The 21,716-nt window shown below is 43.0% G+C and overlaps 1 protein-coding gene across 1 annotated transcript in view; it reads left to right on the top strand.

The window, feature by feature from the left end:
- Window positions 1–21,716, top strand: part of NOX1 (NADPH oxidase 1) — a 74,443-nt gene that overhangs the window by 26,608 nt on the left and 26,119 nt on the right. The window contains exons 6-8 of the mRNA XM_040322720.1: window positions 1,289–1,470; window positions 17,286–17,457; window positions 21,511–21,603. Of these exons, the coding sequence (XP_040178654.1) occupies window positions 1,289–1,470; window positions 17,286–17,457; window positions 21,511–21,603 (447 nt within the window). The remainder of the gene's footprint in view (window positions 1–1,288; window positions 1,471–17,285; window positions 17,458–21,510; window positions 21,604–21,716) is intronic.

Here is a 21,716-nt window from a genome sequence, read left to right as displayed (position 1 = left end):
TTGTCAATGGACAGGAACACTGCGCATATGCAGCTCTGATATCAGATGATTTCTGACTGGGAACTCTGAGGTAAGGGGGGAACACTGTGGACTCTCGTGTAAGAGGAGCCCTGCAGACTCTGATGTAAAGAGGAACACTGAGGACTGTGATGTAGGGGGGAACTCTGCAGACTCCTATATAAGGTGGAACTCAGCAAACTCTGATGTTAAGGAGGAGGGGGCTCTGGTGACCATAGGCCCCCTTACATCAGAGTTGCTCTTTACACCAGAGTCTGCAGTGTTCCCCCTTAAATCACAGTACGCAGGAGTTCCTTTTATATCAGGGTCTGCAGAGTTCCCCGTTGCTGCACTGTAAGGGGGGGAACCCTGTAGACTCTGATGTAAAGGGGCACTTTGGGGACTCTGATGTAAGGGGGAACACTGTGGACTCTGATTTAAGGAGCAACTTTGTGGTGTCCTGATGTAAGGGGGAAACTCTGTAGACTTTTCATAAAAAAAAGCCCCCCAAAATCCTCAGGACCAGGCCCATGATGCTCTTAATCCGGCCCTGTACTGAAGAGCGGAATATCCAGAGACTAAGCTGAGCAGCAAGAAGCCTAGCAGTCCTCAAGTTGTTCTACAGTTCTGGGCAGGGCCGGACTTACCATTGGGCGTGACTGGGCTCAAGCCCATGGGCCCCGCCCAATAGGGGGCCCCGGGAGGAGGAAGCAGGAAGAGCCATGCCGCTGCTGATGATGAAGAGGTAAGAAGTCCCCTTCACCCCCCCCCCCCCCGCTCAACAACTCCGATCGGTGGCAGCCCCCCCGCTCAACAACTTCGATCAGCTTCGATCTCGGCGGCACCCCCGCTCAACAACTTCGATCTCGGCGGCACCCCCCCGCTCAACAACTTCGACCCCCCCCCCCTCCGCTTCTCGGCTCCAGGGGGCCCCTCAATCAACACTCAAGCCCAGGGGCCCCCACCACCCTAAGTCCTGCCCTGGTTCTGGGGTATCTCATGCTCCTCATCCTAAAAAAAAAACTAAAAGAAACTCCTAGACTGATCTTTGAGCCAGTAGAAGAATGCCAAAAAATGCTGTGTGCCTGGCTGTGCATGCTGCGAGTGGGGGGGAAATAGGCCCTAAATTACCAGCGGCTCCTGCGGTGGTAGCGCTTCAAGCTATACAACGTGTATAGAAAACTTGTATATTGCTGTCTGAATATGTTGTGATTGGCCTAGGATTGTCCAATTCTTTCCAATAATGAATGCACAGCTATTGTTACTTATACTCCCTTTCTTTCTCTCCCAGACCCAGTTATATATCTGCTTTACCACCATTGCCGGAGTTACGGGTGTGGTGATCACACTGGCTTTGATTTTAATGATTACGTCCTCTACGGAGTTCATTCGAAGATGTTACTTTGAAGTTTTCTGGTATACGCATCACCTCTTTGTCATCTTCTTCGCCGGGCTCCTGATTCATGGAGTAGGGTGAGTATCTTTCTATATGATACAGGATTCTGATAGGGGTCAAAAACTCTTTGGAAGATTTCAAGCAGAAGCGTAGCCAGTAAAGCCAAAGGTTGGTAATGAGTGGTTGCAGATTGGCATCAAACAGAATCGTAGTCAGTAAAAAGCCAAAGCCTTCTGTCAGCCTGCCCCTCTCTGTAAGCCATTCCACTCTGTCAGCCTGCCCCTCTCTATAAGCCACCCCTTCTCTGTAAGCCACCCCCCTCTGTCAGCAACCCCCTCTCTATCAGCCTCCCTCTCTGTCAGCAACCCCATCTGTCAGCCCCCTTCTCTGTCAGCAACCCACCCCTGTCAGCCCGCCCCTCTCTGTCAGCCCACCCTTTTCTATAAGCCACCCCTCTGTAAGCCCGCCCTTCTCTGTAAGCCACTCCCCTCTGTCAGCAACCCTCCTCCCTGTCAGCCCCCCTCTCTGCCTCTTTGTCAGCAACCCCCCTGTCAGCCCCCCCTCTCTGTCAGCAACCCATGTCAGCCCCCCTCTCTGTCAGCAACCTATGTCAGCCCCCCTCTCTGTCAACCCGCCCCTCTCTGTAAGCCACCCCTCCCCTCTGTCGCCTACCCCCTCCTCTGTCAGCTACCCCCCCTGTCAACTACCCACCCTTCTATCAGCTACCCCCAAACAGCATGCAAACCCCTCCTTTCTTCCCCCGCTCTGTCTGCGCACTCTCTCTCTCCCACCCAGCTGCTGGCGCCGATGCAACCAGAGACAGTGAATGGAGGGCCACTGGACTGATGTCCTAGCAACCAGTGATGCTTTTGCAGCAGAAAGCATGATATTACAGACCCCGCCCCCTAACAGGTTTACACACATCTTTGCAGCGGCTCCTGGAAGGTAAGGTTTTTTTTTTTTTTGTCTCGCTGTAATGGAGGTCTCTATTGGGGGGCACAGGCACTGTCTGATATTTAATCTGTTATTTTCTTCTCTATTTGTTTTGAATTTTTTGGGCTTTTTTTTGTAATTAAAAGGTGCTTGAAAGGGTTGTAGAATGCACAGTGCCATGTGAACAGTTTGTATGGGGTTGGGTTCAGTAGAGCTGATTCAGGTCTTTGGATGGAGGTACAACGCTGCTGACACCATCCACTGCTCTACTGACACCGTCCACTGCCCTACTGTCACTGTCCACTGCCCTACTGACACCGTCCACTGCCCTACTGTCACAGTCCACTGCTCTACTGACACCATCCACTGCCCTACTGACACCGTCCACTGCCCTACTGACACCGTCCACTGCCCTACTGTCACCATCCACTGCTCTACTGACACCGTCCACTGCCCTACTGACACCGTCCACTGCTCTAATGACACCGTCCACTGCCCTACTGACACCATCCACTGCCCTACTGACACCATCCACTGCTCTACTGACACCCTCCACTGCCCTACTGACACCGTCCACTGCTCTAATGACACCGTCCACTGCTCTACTGACACCATCCACTGCCCTACTGTCACAGTCCACTGCCCTACTGACACCGTCCACTGCCCTACTGACACCATCCACTGCCCTACTGACACCGTCCACTGCCCTACTGACACCGTCCTCTGCCCTACTGACACCGTCCACTGCCCTACTGACACCGTCCTCTGCTCTACTGACACCATCCACTGCCCTACTGACACCGTCCACTGCCCTACTGACACCGTCCTCTGCTCTACTGACACCGTCCACTGCTCTACTGACACCGTCCACTGCTCTACTGACACCGTCCACTGCTCTACCCGACATCGTCCACTGCCCTACTGACACCATCCACTGCCCTACCCGACATCGTCCACTGCTCTACTGACACCGTCCACTGCTCTACTGACACCGTCCACTGCACTACTGACACCGTCCACTGCCCTACTGACACCGTCCACTGCCCTACTGTCACAGTCCACTGCTCTACTGACACCGTCCACTGCTCTACTGACACCGTCCACTGCCCTACTGACACCGTCCACTGCCCTACTGACACCGCCCACTGCCCTACTGACACCGTCCACTGCCCTACTGACACCGTCCACTGCTCTACTGACACCGTCCACTTCCCTACTGACACCGTCCACTGCTCTACTGACACCGTCCACTGCCCTACTGACACCGTCCACTGCCCTACTGACACCATCCACTGCTCTACTGACACCGTCCACTGCTCTACTGACACCTTCCACTGCTCTACTGACACCGTCCACTGCCCTACTGACACCATCCACTGCTCTACTGACACCGTCCACTGCTCTACTGACACCATCCACTGCCCTACTGACACCGTCCACTGCCCTACTGTCACAGTCCACTGCTCTACTGTCACAGTCCACTGCCCTACTGACACCGTCCACTGCCCTACTGTCACAGTCCACTGCCCTACTGTCACAGTCCACTGCCCTACTGACACCGTCCACTGCCCTACTGACACCGTCCACTGCCCTACTGACACCGTCCTCTGCTCTACTGACACCGTCCACTGCTCTACTGACACCGTCCACTGCTCTACTGACACCGTCCACTGCTCTACCCGACATCGTCCACTGCCCTACTGACACCGTCCACTGCCCTACCCGACATCGTCCACTGCTCTACTGACACCGTCCACTGCTCTACTGACACCGTCCACTGCACTACTGACACCGTCCACTGCCCTACTGACACCGTCCACTGCCCTACTGTCACAGTCCACTGCTCTACTGACACCGTCCACTGCTCTACTGACACCGTCCACTGCCCTACTGACACCGTCCACTGCCCTACTGACACCGCCCACTGCCCTACTGACACCGTCCACTGCCCTACTGACACCATCCACTGCCCTACTGACACCGTCCTCTGCTCTACTGACACCATCCACTGCCCTACTGACACCGTCCACTGCCCTACTGACACCGTCCTCTGCTCTACTGACACCGTCCTCTGCTCTACTGACACCGTCCACTGCTCTACTGTCACAGTCCACTGCTCTACTGACACCGTCCACTGCTCTACTGACACCGTCCACTTCCCTACTGACACCGTCCACTGCTCTACTGACACCGTCCACTGCCCTACTGACACCATCCACTGCTCTACTGACAACGTCCACTGCTCTACTGACACCGTCCACTGCTCTACTGACACCGTCCACTGCCCTACTGACACCATCCACTGCTCTACTGACACCGTCCACTGCTCTACTGACACCGTCCACTGCCCTACTGACACCGTCCACTGCCCTACTGTCACAGTCCACTGCCCTACTGTCACAGTCCACTGCCCTACTGACACCGTCCACTGCCCTACTGACACCGTCCACTGCCCTACTGTCACAGTCCACTGCTCTACTGTCACAGTCCACTGCCCTACAGACACCGTCCACTGCCCTACAGACACCGTCCACTGCCCTACAGACACCGTCCACTGCTCTACTGACACCGTCCACTGCCCTACTGTCACAGTCCACTGCCCTACTGACACCGTCCACTGCCCTACTGACACCATCCACTGCCCTACTGACACCGTCCACTGCTCTACTGCCACCATCCACTGCTCTACTGACACCGTCCACTGCCCTACTGACACCGTCCACTGTATAGATGTATAGAGCCATGACAGGTCCTCTTTATACTCCTTTATACATGTATAGAGCCATGACAGGTCCTCTTTATACTCCTTTATACATGTATAGAGCCCTGACAGGTCCTCTTTATACTCCTATATACATGTATAGAGCCATGACAGGTCCTCTTTATACTCCTTTATACATGTATAGAGCCATGACAGGTCCTCTTTATACTCCTTTATACATGTATAGAGCCATGACAGGTCCTCTTTATACTCCTATATACATGTATAGAGCCATGACAGGTCCTCTTTATACATGTATATATCCATGACAGGTCCTCTTTATACATGTATAGAGCCATGACAGGTCCTCTTTATACATGTATAGAGCCATGACAGGTCCTCTTTATACTCCTATATACATGTATAGAGCCATGACAGGTTCTCTTTATACTCCTATACATGTATAGAGCCATGACAGGTTCTCTTTATACTCCTATATACATGTATAGAGCCATGACAGGTCCTCTTTATACATGTATAGAGCCATGACAGGTTCTCTTTATACTCCTATATACATGTATAGAGCCATGACAGGTCCTCTTTATACTCCTATACATGTATAGAGCCATGACAGGTTCTCTTTATACTCCTATATACATGTATAGAGCCATGACAGGTTCTCTTTATACTCCTATATACATGTATAGAGCCATGACAGGTTCTCTTTATACTCCTATATACATGTATAGAGCCATGACAGGTCCTCTTTATATTCCTATATACATGTATAGAGCCATGACAGGTCCTCTTTATACTCCTATATACATGTATAGAGCCCTGACAGGTCCTCTTTATACTCCTATATACATGTATAGAGCCATGACAGGTTCTCTTTATATTCCTATATACATGTATAGAGCCATGACAGGTCCTCTTTATACTCTTATATACATGTATAGAGCCATGACAGGTTCTCTTTATATTCCTATATACATGTATAGAGCCATGACAGGTCCTCTTTATACTCCTTTATACATGTATAGAGCCATGACAGGTCCTCTTTATACTCCTATACATGTATAGAGCCATGACAGGTCCTCTTTATACTCCTATATACATGTATAGAGCCATGACAGGTCCTCTTTATACTCCTTTATACATGTATAGAGCCATGACAGGTTCTCTTTATACTCCTATATACATGTATAGAGCCATGACAGGTCCTCTTTATACTCCTATACATGTATAGAGCCATGACAGGTCCTCTTTATACTCCTTTATACATGTATAGAGCCATGACAGGTCCTCTTTATACTCCTTTATACATGTATAGAGCCATGACAGGTCCTCTTTATACTCCTTTATACATGTATAGAGCCATGACAGGTCCTCTTTATACTCCTTTATACATGTATAGAGCCATGACAGGTCCTCTTTATACTCCTTTATACATGTATAGAGCCATGACAGGTCCTCTTTATACTCCTATATACATGTATAGAGCCATGACAGGTCCTCTTTATACTCCTTTATACATGTATAGAGCCATGACAGGTTCTCTTTATACTCCTTTATACATGTATAGAGCCATGACAGGTTCTCTTTATACTCCTATACATGTATAGAGCCATGACAGGTTCTCTTTATACTCCTATATACATGTATAGAGCCATGACAGGTCCTCTTTATACTCCTATACATGTATAGAGCCATGACAGGTTCTCTTTATACTCATATACATGTATAGAGCCATGACAGGTTCTCTTTATACTCCTATATACATGTATAGAGCCCTGACAGGTCCTCTTTATACTCCTATATACATGTATAGAGCCATGACAGGTTCTCTTTATATTCCTATATACATGTATAGAGCCATGACAGGTCCTCTTTATACTCCTATACATGTATAGAGCCATGACAGGTTCTCTTTATATTCCTATATACATGTATAGAGCCCTGACAGGTCCTCTTTATACTCCTTTATACATGTATAGAGCCATGACAGGTCCTCTTTATACTCCTGGATACATGTATAGAGCCATGACAGGTCCTCTTTATACTCCTTTATACATGTATAGAGCCATGACAGGTCCTCTTTATACTCCTATATACATGTATAGAGCCATGACAGGTCCTCTTTATACTCCTTTATACATGTATAGAGCCATGACAGGTCCTCTTTATACTCCTTTATACATGTATAGAGCCATGACAGGTCCTCTTTATACTCCTATATACATGTATAGAGCCATGACAGGTGCTCTTTATACTCCTATATACATGTATAGAGCCATGACAGGTCCTCTTTATACTCCTATATACATGTATAGAGCCATGACAGGTCCTCTTTATACTCCTATATACATGTATAGAGCCATGACAGGTCCTCTTTATACTCCTATACATGTATAGAGCCATGACAGGTGCTCTTTATACTCCTATATACATGTATAGAGCCATGACAGGTCCTCTTTATACTCCTATACATGTATAGAGCCATGACAGGTTCTCTTTATACTCCTATATACATGTATAGAGCCATGACAGGTCCTCTTTATACTCCTATATACATGTATAGAGCCATGACAGGTCCTCTTTATACTCCTATATACATGTATAGAGCCATGACAGGTCCTCTTTATACTCCTATATACATGTATAGAGCCATGACAGGTTCTCTTTATATTCCTATATACATGTATAGAGCCATGACAGGTCCTCTTTATACTCCTATACATGTATAGAGCCATGACAGGTCCTCTTTATACTCCTTTATACATGTATAGAGCCATGACAGGTCCTCTTTATACTCCTTTATACATGTATAGAGCCATGACAGGTCCTCTTTATACTCCTATATACATGTATAGAGCCATGACAGGTCCTCTTTATACTCCTTTATACATGTATAGAGCCATGACAGGTTCTCTTTATACTCCTTTATACATGTATAGAGCCATGACAGGTTCTCTTTATACTCCTATACATGTATAGAGCCATGACAGGTTCTCTTTATACTCCTATATACATGTATAGAGCCATGACAGGTCCTCTTTATACTCCTATATACATGTATAGAGCCATGACAGGTTCTCTTTATACTCCTATATACATGTATAGAGCCATGACAGGTCCTCTTTATACTCCTATATACATGTATAGAGCCATGACAGGTCCTCTTTATACTCCTATATACATGTATAGAGCCATGACAGGTCCTCTTTATACTCCTATACATGTATAGAGCCATGACAGGTCCTCTTTATACTCCTATATACATGTATAGAGCCATGACAGGTCCTCTTTATACTCCTTTATACATGTATAGAGCCATGACAGGTCCTCTTTATACTCCTTTATACATGTATAGAGCCATGACAGGTCCTCTTTATACTCCTTTATACATGTATAGAGCCATGACAGGTCCTCTTTATACTCCTATATACATGTATAGAGCCATGACAGGTCCTCTTTATACTCCTATATACATGTATAGAGCCATGACAGGTCCTCTTTATACTCCTTTATACATGTATAGAGCCATGACAGGTCCTCTTTATACTCCTATATACATGTATAGAGCCATGACAGGTCCTCTTTATACTCCTTTATACATGTATAGAGCCATGACAGGTCCTCTTTATACTCCTTTATACATGTATAGAGCCATGACAGGTCCTCTTTATACTCCTATATACATGTATAGAGCCATGACAGGTGCTCTTTATACTCCTATATACATGTATAGAGCCATGACAGGTCCTCTTTATACTCCTATATACATGTATAGAGCCATGACAGGTCCTCTTTATACTCCTATATACATGTATAGAGCCATGACAGGTCCTCTTTATACTCCTATACATGTATAGAGCCATGACAGGTGCTCTTTATACTCCTATATACATGTATAGAGCCATGACAGGTCCTCTTTATACTCCTATACATGTATAGAGCCATGACAGGTTCTCTTTATACTCCTATATACATGTATAGAGCCATGACAGGTCCTCTTTATACTCCTATATACATGTATAGAGCCATGACAGGTCCTCTTTATACTCCTATATACATGTATAGAGCCATGACAGGTCCTCTTTATACTCCTATATACATGTATAGAGCCATGACAGGTTCTCTTTATACTCCTATACATGTATAGAGCCATGACAGGTTCTCTTTATACTCCTATATACATGTATAGAGCCATGACAGGTCCTCTTTATACTCCTATATACATGTATAGAGCCATGACAGGTTCTCTTTATACTCCTATATACATGTATAGAGCCATGACAGGTCCTCTTTATACTCCTTTATACATGTATAGAGCCATGACAGGTCCTCTTTATACTCCTTTATACATGTATAGAGCCATGACAGGTTCTCTTTATACTCCTTTATACATGTATAGAGCCATGACAGGTTCTCTTTATACTCCTATACATGTATAGAGCCATGACAGGTTCTCTTTATACTCCTATATACATGTATAGAGCCATGACAGGTCCTCTTTATACTCCTTTATACATGTATAGAGCCATGACAGGTCCTCTTTATACTCCTTTATACATGTATAGAGCCATGACAGGTTCTCTTTATACTCCTATATACATGTATAGAGCCATGACAGGTCCTCTTTATACTCCTATATACATGTATAGAGCCATGACAGGTCCTCTTTATACTCCTATATACATGTATAGAGCCATGACAGGTCCTCTTTATACTCCTATACATGTATAGAGCCATGACAGGTCCTCTTTATACTCCTATATACATGTATAGAGCCATGACAGGTCCTCTTTATACTCCTTTATACATGTATAGAGCCATGACAGGTCCTCTTTATACTCCTTTATACATGTATAGAGCCATGACAGGTCCTCTTTATACTCCTTTATACATGTATAGAGCCATGACAGGTCCTCTTTATACTCCTTTATACATGTATAGAGCCATGACAGGTCCTCTTTATACTCCTTTATACATGTATAGAGCCATGACAGGTCTCTTTATACTCCTATATACATGTATAGAGCCATGACAGGTCCTCTTTATACTCCTATATACATGTATAGAGCCATGACAGGTTCTCTTTATACTCATATACATGTATAGAGCCATGACAGGTCCTCTTTATACTCCTATATACATGTATAGAGCCATGACAGGTGCTCTTTATACTCCTATATACATGTATAGAGCCATGACAGGTCCTCTTTATACTCCTTTATACATGTATAGAGCCATGACAGGTCCTCTTTATACTCCTTTATACATGTATAGAGCCATGACAGGTCCTCTTTATACTCCTATATACATGTATAGAGCCATGACAGGTCCTCTTTATACTCCTATACATGTATAGAGCCATGACAGGTTCTCTTTATATTCCTATATACATGTATAGAGCCCTGACAGGTCCTCTTTATACTCCTATACATGTATAGAGCCATGACAGGTGCTCTTTATACTCCTATACATGTATAGAGCCATGACAGGTTCTCTTTATATTCCTATATACATGTATAGAGCCATGACAGGTTCTCTTTATACTCCTATATACATGTATAGAGCCATGACAGGTCCTCTTTATACTCCTATATACATGTATAGAGCCATGACAGGTCCTCTTTATACTCCTTTATACATGTATAGAGCCATGACAGGTCCTCTTTATACTCCTATACATGTATAGAGCCATGACAGGTCCTCTTTATACTCCTATATACATGTATAGAGCCATGACAGGTCCTCTTTATACTCCTATATACATGTATAGAGCCATGACAGGTTCTCTTTATACTCCTATATACATGTATAGAGCCATGACAGGTCCTCTTTATACTCCTTTATACATGTATAGAGCCATGACAGGTCCTCTTTATACTCCTTTATACATGTATAGAGCCATGACAGGTTCTCTTTATACTCCTTTATACATGTATAGAGCCATGACAGGTTCTCTTTATACTCCTATACATGTATAGAGCCATGACAGGTTCTCTTTATACTCCTATATACATGTATAGAGCCATGACAGGTCCTCTTTATACTCCTTTATACATGTATAGAGCCATGACAGGTCCTCTTTATACTCCTTTATACATGTATAGAGCCATGACAGGTTCTCTTTATACTCCTATATACATGTATAGAGCCATGACAGGTCCTCTTTATACTCCTATATACATGTATAGAGCCATGACAGGTCCTCTTTATACTCCTATATACATGTATAGAGCCATGACAGGTCCTCTTTATACTCCTATACATGTATAGAGCCATGACAGGTCCTCTTTATACTCCTATATACATGTATAGAGCCATGACAGGTCCTCTTTATACTCCTTTATACATGTATAGAGCCATGACAGGTCCTCTTTATACTCCTTTATACATGTATAGAGCCATGACAGGTCCTCTTTATACTCCTATATACATGTATAGAGCCATGACAGGTCCTCTTTATACTCCTTTATACATGTATAGAGCCATGACAGGTCCTCTTTATACTCCTTTATACATGTATAGAGCCATGACAGGTCCTCTTTATACTCCTATATACATGTATAGAGCCATGACAGGTGCTCTTTATACTCCTATATACATGTATAGAGCCATGACAGGTCCTCTTTATACTCCTATATACATGTATAGAGCCATGACAGGTCCTCTTTATACTCCTATATACATGTATAGAGCCATGACAGGTCCTCTTTATACTCCTATACATGTATAGAGCCATGACAGGTGCTCTTTATACTCCTATATACATGTATAGAGCCATGACAGGTCCTCTTTATACTCCTATACATGTATAGAGCCATGACAGGTTCTCTTTATACTCCTATATACATGTATAGAGCCATGACAGGTCCTCTTTATACTCCTATATACATGTATAGAGCCATGACAGGTCCTCTTTATACTCCTATATACATGTATAGAGCCATGACAGGTCCTCTTTATACTCCTATATACATGTATAGAGCCATGACAGGTCTCTTTATACTCCTATATACATGTATAGAGCCATGACAGGTCTCTTTATACTCCTATATACATGTATAGAGCCATGACAGGTCCTCTTTATACTCCTATACATGTATAGAGCCATGACAGGTCCTCTTTATACTCCTTTATACATGTATAGAGCCATGACAGGTCCTCTTTATACTCCTTTATACATGTATAGAGCCATGACAGGTCCTCTTTATACTCCTATATACATGTATAGAGCCATGACAGGTCCTCTTTATACTCCTTTATACATGTATAGAGCCATGACAGGTTCTCTTTATACTCCTTTATACATGTATAGAGCCATGACAGGTTCTCTTTATACTCCTATACATGTATAGAGCCATGACAGGTTCTCTTTATACTCCTATATACATGTATAGAGCCATGACAGGTCCTCTTTATACTCCTATATACATGTATAGAGCCATGACAGGTTCTCTTTATACTCCTATATACATGTATAGAGCCATGACAGGTCCTCTTTATACTCCTATATACATGTATAGAGCCATGACAGGTCCTCTTTATACTCCTATATACATGTATAGAGCCATGACAGGTCCTCTTTATACTCCTATACATGTATAGAGCCATGACAGGTCCTCTTTATACTCCTATATACATGTATAGAGCCATGACAGGTCCTCTTTATACTCCTTTATACATGTATAGAGCCATGACAGGTCCTCTTTATACTCCTTTATACATGTATAGAGCCATGACAGGTCCTCTTTATACTCCTTTATACATGTATAGAGCCATGACAGGTCCTCTTTATACTCCTATATACATGTATAGAGCCATGACAGGTCCTCTTTATACTCCTATATACATGTATAGAGCCATGACAGGTCCTCTTTATACTCCTTTATACATGTATAGAGCCATGACAGGTCCTCTTTATACTCCTATATACATGTATAGAGCCATGACAGGTCCTCTTTATACTCCTTTATACATGTATAGAGCCATGACAGGTCCTCTTTATACTCCTTTATACATGTATAGAGCCATGACAGGTCCTCTTTATACTCCTATATACATGTATAGAGCCATGACAGGTGCTCTTTATACTCCTATATACATGTATAGAGCCATGACAGGTCCTCTTTATACTCCTATATACATGTATAGAGCCATGACAGGTCCTCTTTATACTCCTATATACATGTATAGAGCCATGACAGGTCCTCTTTATACTCCTATACATGTATAGAGCCATGACAGGTGCTCTTTATACTCCTATATACATGTATAGAGCCATGACAGGTCCTCTTTATACTCCTATACATGTATAGAGCCATGACAGGTTCTCTTTATACTCCTATATACATGTATAGAGCCATGACAGGTCCTCTTTATACTCCTATATACATGTATAGAGCCATGACAGGTCCTCTTTATACTCCTATATACATGTATAGAGCCATGACAGGTCCTCTTTATACTCCTATATACATGTATAGAGCCATGACAGGTTCTCTTTATACTCCTATACATGTATAGAGCCATGACAGGTTCTCTTTATACTCCTATATACATGTATAGAGCCATGACAGGTCCTCTTTATACTCCTATATACATGTATAGAGCCATGACAGGTTCTCTTTATACTCCTATATACATGTATAGAGCCATGACAGGTCCTCTTTATACTCCTTTATACATGTATAGAGCCATGACAGGTCCTCTTTATACTCCTTTATACATGTATAGAGCCATGACAGGTTCTCTTTATACTCCTTTATACATGTATAGAGCCATGACAGGTTCTCTTTATACTCCTATACATGTATAGAGCCATGACAGGTTCTCTTTATACTCCTATATACATGTATAGAGCCATGACAGGTCCTCTTTATACTCCTTTATACATGTATAGAGCCATGACAGGTCCTCTTTATACTCCTTTATACATGTATAGAGCCATGACAGGTTCTCTTTATACTCCTATATACATGTATAGAGCCATGACAGGTCCTCTTTATACTCCTATATACATGTATAGAGCCATGACAGGTCCTCTTTATACTCCTATATACATGTATAGAGCCATGACAGGTCCTCTTTATACTCCTATACATGTATAGAGCCATGACAGGTCCTCTTTATACTCCTATATACATGTATAGAGCCATGACAGGTCCTCTTTATACTCCTTTATACATGTATAGAGCCATGACAGGTCCTCTTTATACTCCTTTATACATGTATAGAGCCATGACAGGTCCTCTTTATACTCCTTTATACATGTATAGAGCCATGACAGGTCCTCTTTATACTCCTTTATACATGTATAGAGCCATGACAGGTCCTCTTTATACTCCTATATACATGTATAGAGCCATGACAGGTTCTCTTTATACTCCTATATACATGTATAGAGCCATGACAGGTCCTCTTTATACTCCTATATACATGTATAGAGCCATGACAGGTTCTCTTTATACTCATATACATGTATAGAGCCATGACAGGTCCTCTTTATACTCCTATATACATGTATAGAGCCATGACAGGTGCTCTTTATACTCCTATATACATGTATAGAGCCATGACAGGTCCTCTTTATACTCCTTTATACATGTATAGAGCCATGACAGGTCCTCTTTATACTCCTTTATACATGTATAGAGCCATGACAGGTCCTCTTTATACTCCTATATACATGTATAGAGCCATGACAGGTCCTCTTTATACTCCTATACATGTATAGAGCCATGACAGGTTCTCTTTATATTCCTATATACATGTATAGAGCCCTGACAGGTCCTCTTTATACTCCTATACATGTATAGAGCCATGACAGGTGCTCTTTATACTCCTATACATGTATAGAGCCATGACAGGTTCTCTTTATATTCCTATATACATGTATAGAGCCATGACAGGTTCTCTTTATACTCCTATATACATGTATAGAGCCATGACAGGTCCTCTTTATACTCCTATATACATGTATAGAGCCATGACAGGTCCTCTTTATACTCCTTTATACATGTATAGAGCCATGACAGGTCCTCTTTATACTCCTATACATGTATAGAGCCATGACAGGTCCTCTTTATACTCCTATATACATGTATAGAGCCATGACAGGTCCTCTTTATACTCCTATATACATGTATAGAGCCATGACAGGTTCTCTTTATACTCCTATATACATGTATAGAGCCATGACAGGTCCTCTTTATACTCCTTTATACATGTATAGAGCCATGACAGGTCCTCTTTATACTCCTTTATACATGTATAGAGCCATGACAGGTTCTCTTTATACTCCTTTATACATGTATAGAGCCATGACAGGTTCTCTTTATACTCCTATACATGTATAGAGCCATGACAGGTTCTCTTTATACTCCTATATACATGTATAGAGCCATGACAGGTCCTCTTTATACTCCTTTATACATGTATAGAGCCATGACAGGTCCTCTTTATACTCCTTTATACATGTATAGAGCCATGACAGGTTCTCTTTATACTCCTATATACATGTATAGAGCCATGACAGGTCCTCTTTATACTCCTATATACATGTATAGAGCCATGACAGGTCCTCTTTATACTCCTATATACATGTATAGAGCCATGACAGGTCCTCTTTATACTCCTATACATGTATAGAGCCATGACAGGTCCTCTTTATACTCCTATATACATGTATAGAGCCATGACAGGTCCTCTTTATACTCCTTTATACATGTATAGAGCCATGACAGGTCCTCTTTATACTCCTTTATACATGTATAGAGCCATGACAGGTCCTCTTTATACTCCTTTATACATGTATAGAGCCATGACAGGTCCTCTTTATACTCCTTTATACATGTATAGAGCCATGACAGGTCCTCTTTATACTCCTATATACATGTATAGAGCCATGACAGGTTCTCTTTATACTCCTATATACATGTATAGAGCCATGACAGGTCCTCTTTATACTCCTATATACATGTATAGAGCCATGACAGGTTCTCTTTATACTCATATACATGTATAGAGCCATGACAGGTCCTCTTTATACTCCTATATACATGTATAGAGCCATGACAGGTGCTCTTTATACTCCTATATACATGTATAGAGCCATGACAGGTCCTCTTTATACTCCTTTATACATGTATAGAGCCATGACAGGTCCTCTTTATACTCCTTTATACATGTATAGAGCCATGACAGGTCCTCTTTATACTCCTATATACATGTATAGAGCCATGACAGGTCCTCTTTATACTCCTATACATGTATAGAGCCATGACAGGTTCTCTTTATATTCCTATATACATGTATAGAGCCCTGACAGGTCCTCTTTATACTCCTATACATGTATAGAGCCATGACAGGTGCTCTTTATACTCCTATACATGTATAGAGCCATGACAGGTTCTCTTTATATTCCTATATACATGTATAGAGCCATGACAGGTTCTCTTTATACTCCTATATACATGTATAGAGCCATGACAGGTCCTCTTTATACTCCTATATACATGTATAGAGCCATGACAGGTCCTCTTTATACTCCTTTATACATGTATAGAGCCATGACAGGTCCTCTTTATACTCCTATACATGTATAGAGCCATGACAGGTCCTCTTTATACTCCTATATACATGTATAGAGCCATGACAGGTCCTCTTTATACTCCTATATACATGTATAGAGCCATGACAGGTCCTCTTTATACTCCTATATACATGTATAGAGCCATGACAGGTCCTCTTTATACTCCTATATACATGTATAGAGCCATGACAGGTTCTCTTTATACTCCTATATACATGTATAGAGCCATGACAGGTCCCCTTTAGTTATCATGATATAAAATAATGAATGTGGAGGCCTTTTGGTGGGCGTGATTTTTTTTTGGGGGGGGGGAGGCAGCATTTCATTCTTGGTCCCAGGCAGCACAATGTCTTGGGCCGGCACTGGGTAAAGGGTTCAAGGTTGAAGAGAAACAAGGCGAGGTTGTCTCAGGAATCAGTCAGGATCTGTCCAGGATCTTGGGTGGCTCGGCAAGAATAGAAACTACCCAATACAGCAGAGGTTGTGGGTTCAGATCTGGGTCCTGGCAGCCGCGCCTGCATCTGCCGTTTGGTTGGTACCAGCCCAGTCAGGCATTTAAAGTGTCTGCTTAGATCAAGCTGTGTGTCGCAGTGTAATCATATCGACGCATTTCGCCTGCACATGACATTTATTGTCTAATATTCCACTTCCAGGCGTATAGTGAGAGGACAAACGCCTGATAGCATGGAGCACAATGACTATGAATCCTGCCATGATAAATTTACGACGTGGAAGGTAAAACATGGAGGAAGCAGCGATGATGATGATGATGATGATGATGATGATGAATGCCTCATGCCCAGTTTTCAGGGCAACGAACCTATGGTAAGAAATACAATTGACATTTCTATCAGTTTAACTTGATTTTGCCTGCAGCACGGAGTTAGAGCAGAGAGCTTATACCAGGGCTCGATAAATCCCGGGCGCCAGGTCGCCATGGCGACTAGAAATAGGGTCCTGGCTAGTGTTGCTCACGAATATTCGTATTGCGAATATTCGGCTCGAATATGGCATATTCGAGTATTTGCTAATATCTCGAATTTCGCGGCCAATATTCGCTATGCCGAATATAAAAAAAAAAAATGCGAAATTTCGCTAACGCGAATTTATTGCGAACATTTTGCGAATAATTTTTTTTTTTTTCTGATTGGCTCTGATGCAAAAGAAGGGCGGAGAAAGTATTCGTGAATATTCTGAAATCGAATATTGGTGATATTTTATCGAAATTTCGCAAATGCGAATGCGAAATTGATTGCGAGATTTTGACAACTCTGATTGGCTCTGATGCAAAAAAAGGGTGGAGAAAGTATTCGCGAATATTCGATTTCCAAATATTCGCAAATACTTTCTCCACCCTTCTTTTGCATCAGAGCCAATCAGAGTTCTCCTACCACAGCTGTCAAAATATTTCACCACATTTTTTTTTTTGATAAAATGTTCCGAATATTTGATTTCCAAATATTCGAGAATACTTTCTCCGCCCTTCTTTTGCATCAGAGCCAATCAGAAAAAAAAAAAAAAAAAAAAAATTCGCAAAATGTTCGCAATAAATTCTCATTAGCGAAATTTCGCGATTTTAGCGAATATTTCACGAATATTCGGCTATATATTCGTAATATATCGCGAAATCGAATATGGCGTATTCCGCTCAACACTAGTCCTGGCGACTTGGCTTGGAAGGGGGGGCAAAAAAAAGCTGGCACCATCTGGTGGCGAGCCGTTGGTATAACAAGTTATTGCCACCAGATGTGTAAGCTGGCGCCATCTGGTGGTGGCCGTTGGTATTACAAGTTAAGCATTACAAGTTAAACAGCAATTCTAATGTCATTTTTCACTGCCATCTCCTTCCCTCTAATTAGAACCCCCAAACATTATATATATATTTTTTATCCTAACACCCTAGAGAATAAAATGGCGATCGTTGCAATACTTTCTGTAACGCCGTATTTGCGCAGCGGTCTTGCAAGCGCACTTTTTTGGGGGAAAAATTACACTTTTTTTTGTTAAAAAATAAGACAACAGTAAAGTTATCCCCATTTTTTTTAATAATATGAAAGATAATGTTACGCCGAGTAAATTGATACCCAACATGTCACGCTTCAAAATTACGTCCGCTCGTGGAATGGCGTCAAACTTTTACCCTTTAAAATCTCCATAGGCGACGTTTAAAAAACTCTACAGGTTGCATGTTTTGAGTTACAGAGGAGGTCTAGGGCTAGAATTATTGCTCTCGCTCTACCAATCGCGGCGATACCTCACATGTGTGGTTTGAACACCGTTTACATATGCGGGCGCTGCTCACGTATGTGTTCGCTTCTGCGCGCAAGCTCGTCGGGACGGGGCGTGTTTTCTAGCTCCCTAACTTTTTTAGCTGGCTCCTAGATTCCAAGCAAATTTGTCAACCCCTGGCTTATACTATACTCCTTTATGGATCCTAAATTAAAGCATTAGTAAAGGAATATTTTTTTTCATTTAACCACTTCCATACTGGGCACTTACGCCCCTTCCTGCCCAAGCCAATTTTCAGCTTTCAGCACTGTCGCACTTTGAATGACAATTGCGCGGTCGTGCTACACTGTACCCAAAATTTTTTTTATCATTTTGTTCCCACAAATAGAGCTTTCTTTTGGTGGTATTTGATCACCTCTGCGGTTTTTATTTTTTGCGCTATAAACAAAAGAAGAATGACAATTTAAAAAAAAAACACTATTTTTTACTTTTTTATTTAATAAATATCACAATTTTTTTTAAAAAAACGTTTTTTTTCCCTCAGTTTAGGCCGATATGTATTCTTCTACATATTTTTGGTAAAAAAAATCGCAATGATCATATATTGATTGGTTTGCGCAAAAGTTATAGCGTTTACAAAATAGCTGATAGATTTATGGCATTTTTATTTTATTAATTTTTTTACTAGTATTGGCGGCGATTTGCGTTTTTTTTACTGTCACCGTGACATTGCGGCGAACACATCGGACACGTTTTTGGTGCCATTCACATTTATACAGCGATTAATGCGATAAATATGCACTAATTACTGTATAAATGTGACTGGCATTCAAGGGGTTAACACTAGGGGGTGAGGGAGGGGTTAATATGTATACCTAAATTGTGTTCTAACTGTGGGGGAAGGGGGGTGACTGGGGGAGGTGACCGATCTATGTCCCTATGTACAAGAGACACAGATCGGTCTCCTCTCTCCCCTGACAGGACGTGGAGCTCTGTGTTTACACCCCATCATTACACACAGAGCTCCACGTCTTGTCCCTGTAGCCGCCGATTCCGAGTGCCTGGCGGACATCGCGACCGCCAGGCACGCGCATCGGCATCTCGGGGACGCGCCGGGCGCGCGCGGCCGCCGGCGCGCTCGCGCACCCCCCAGTGGCCGCAAGAATACAGGACGTCATATGACGTCCTGTTGAATTTTCAGAGTAACCGTGGAGCCGTCATTTGACGATGGCCCGGTACTCTAGTGGTTAAAATAACAAACATATTATACTTACCTCCACTGTGCAGTTCGTTTTACATAGAGTGGCCCCCGATCCTCGTCTTCTGGGGTCCCTCGGCGGCTGTCTCTGTCCTCCCCGCAATTACTCACCACAGTCATGCGAGAGCGCTCGCATGGTGATGAGTCCTTGCGGGCGCGCTCCCGCTCACTGTATCACTCGGCCCCGCCGCGTCACTGGATGTGATTGACAGCAGCGCCAGCCAATGGCTGCGCTGCTCTCAATCCATCTGCTCTAGCCAATCAGCGACGAAGAAGATCTCGGGAACGAGCGTGGGACTTTTGAGGGGTCAGGTAAGTATAATGGGGGCTCGGGGGGGTGGGGGGCCGTCAGCATCCGATGTTTTTTCACCTTAATGCATAGATTGCATTAAGGTGACATTTTTTTTTTCTTTACAACTTTCTTTACTACAATTGAGATTTACTATGTGAAATAGAACATTTAGAAATGGTAACTGTGCCTAAGCTTTACCCCGAACTTCTGTATGTATCTTTTTGTCCTGAATTTCTCTTGAAAAATAGCAGCCCGCTTCCTGGTATGTGATTGTGCCTAGGCATTTCTGATCTGTATCACTGTATATATGCAGTGTGAGATCTAAGGCATTGCTGCCGCTGATTTCAAGTTTCATGAAATTTGGAGCGATTTGGTGAAGGTACGGTGTTGCTCACTGTTTTGGAGGCTCCTGAGTACTTTTTGGGGTCTCTGACGTGAGAAAACAAAGGCCTGCCTCTTCCAAGATGGCCCTGCCAAGATGACTATGTCTCTTCCAAGATGGCCATGTCTCTTCCAAGATGGTCATGTCTCTTCCAAGATGGCTATGTCTCTTCCAAGTTGGCTCTGCCTCTGCCAAGATGGCCCTGCCAAGATGACTATGTCTCTTCCAAGATGGCCATGTCTCTTCCAAGATGACTATGTCTCTTCCAAGATGGCCATGTCTCTTCCAAGTTGGCTCTGCCTCTGCCAAGATGGCCCTGCCAAGATGACTATGTCTCTTCCAAGATGGCCATGTCTCTTCCAAGATGACTATGTCTCTTCCAAGATGGCCATGTCTCTTCCAAGATGACTATGTCTCTTCCAAGATGGCCATGTCTCTTCCAAGATGACTATGTCTCTTCCAAGATGGCCATGTCTCTTCCAAGATGGCCATGTCTCTTCCAAGATGGCTATGTCTCTTCCAAGATGGCCCTGCTTCTTCCAAGATGGCTCTGTCCTGCTTCTATATAATTTTTATTGTGATTATTATTATTATTATTATTATTATTAATATTATTATTTTATTATTATTTTTTGTCCTGACATTCGTGACGAGGTTTAGTGTATAGTTTTTCTTATTTTTACTTTAACTTAATTGATTAATTTGTTATCTTTCTAGACCTGGAAGTGGATCTTGGCACCAATAATCTTATATGTTTTTGAAAGACTTCTGAGATTTTATCGTTCACAACAGAAAGTTGTTGTCATAAAGGTGAGCACAAATATATAAGCCAAGATTTACCTCCGTATGATGCCAATAACATTGTCTTTGGGATTATACCCTATATGGCTAAAGATTTTTGGACACCCCGTCAAATGTTTCCC

Source organism: Rana temporaria, chromosome 9 (genome assembly GCF_905171775.1).
Source record: "Rana temporaria chromosome 9, aRanTem1.1, whole genome shotgun sequence".
NCBI classification, from domain to species: Eukaryota; Metazoa; Chordata; class Amphibia; order Anura; family Ranidae; genus Rana; species Rana temporaria.
Note: the sequence above shows the minus strand (reverse complement) of the source record. Positions and strands in the feature narration are given on the sequence as shown.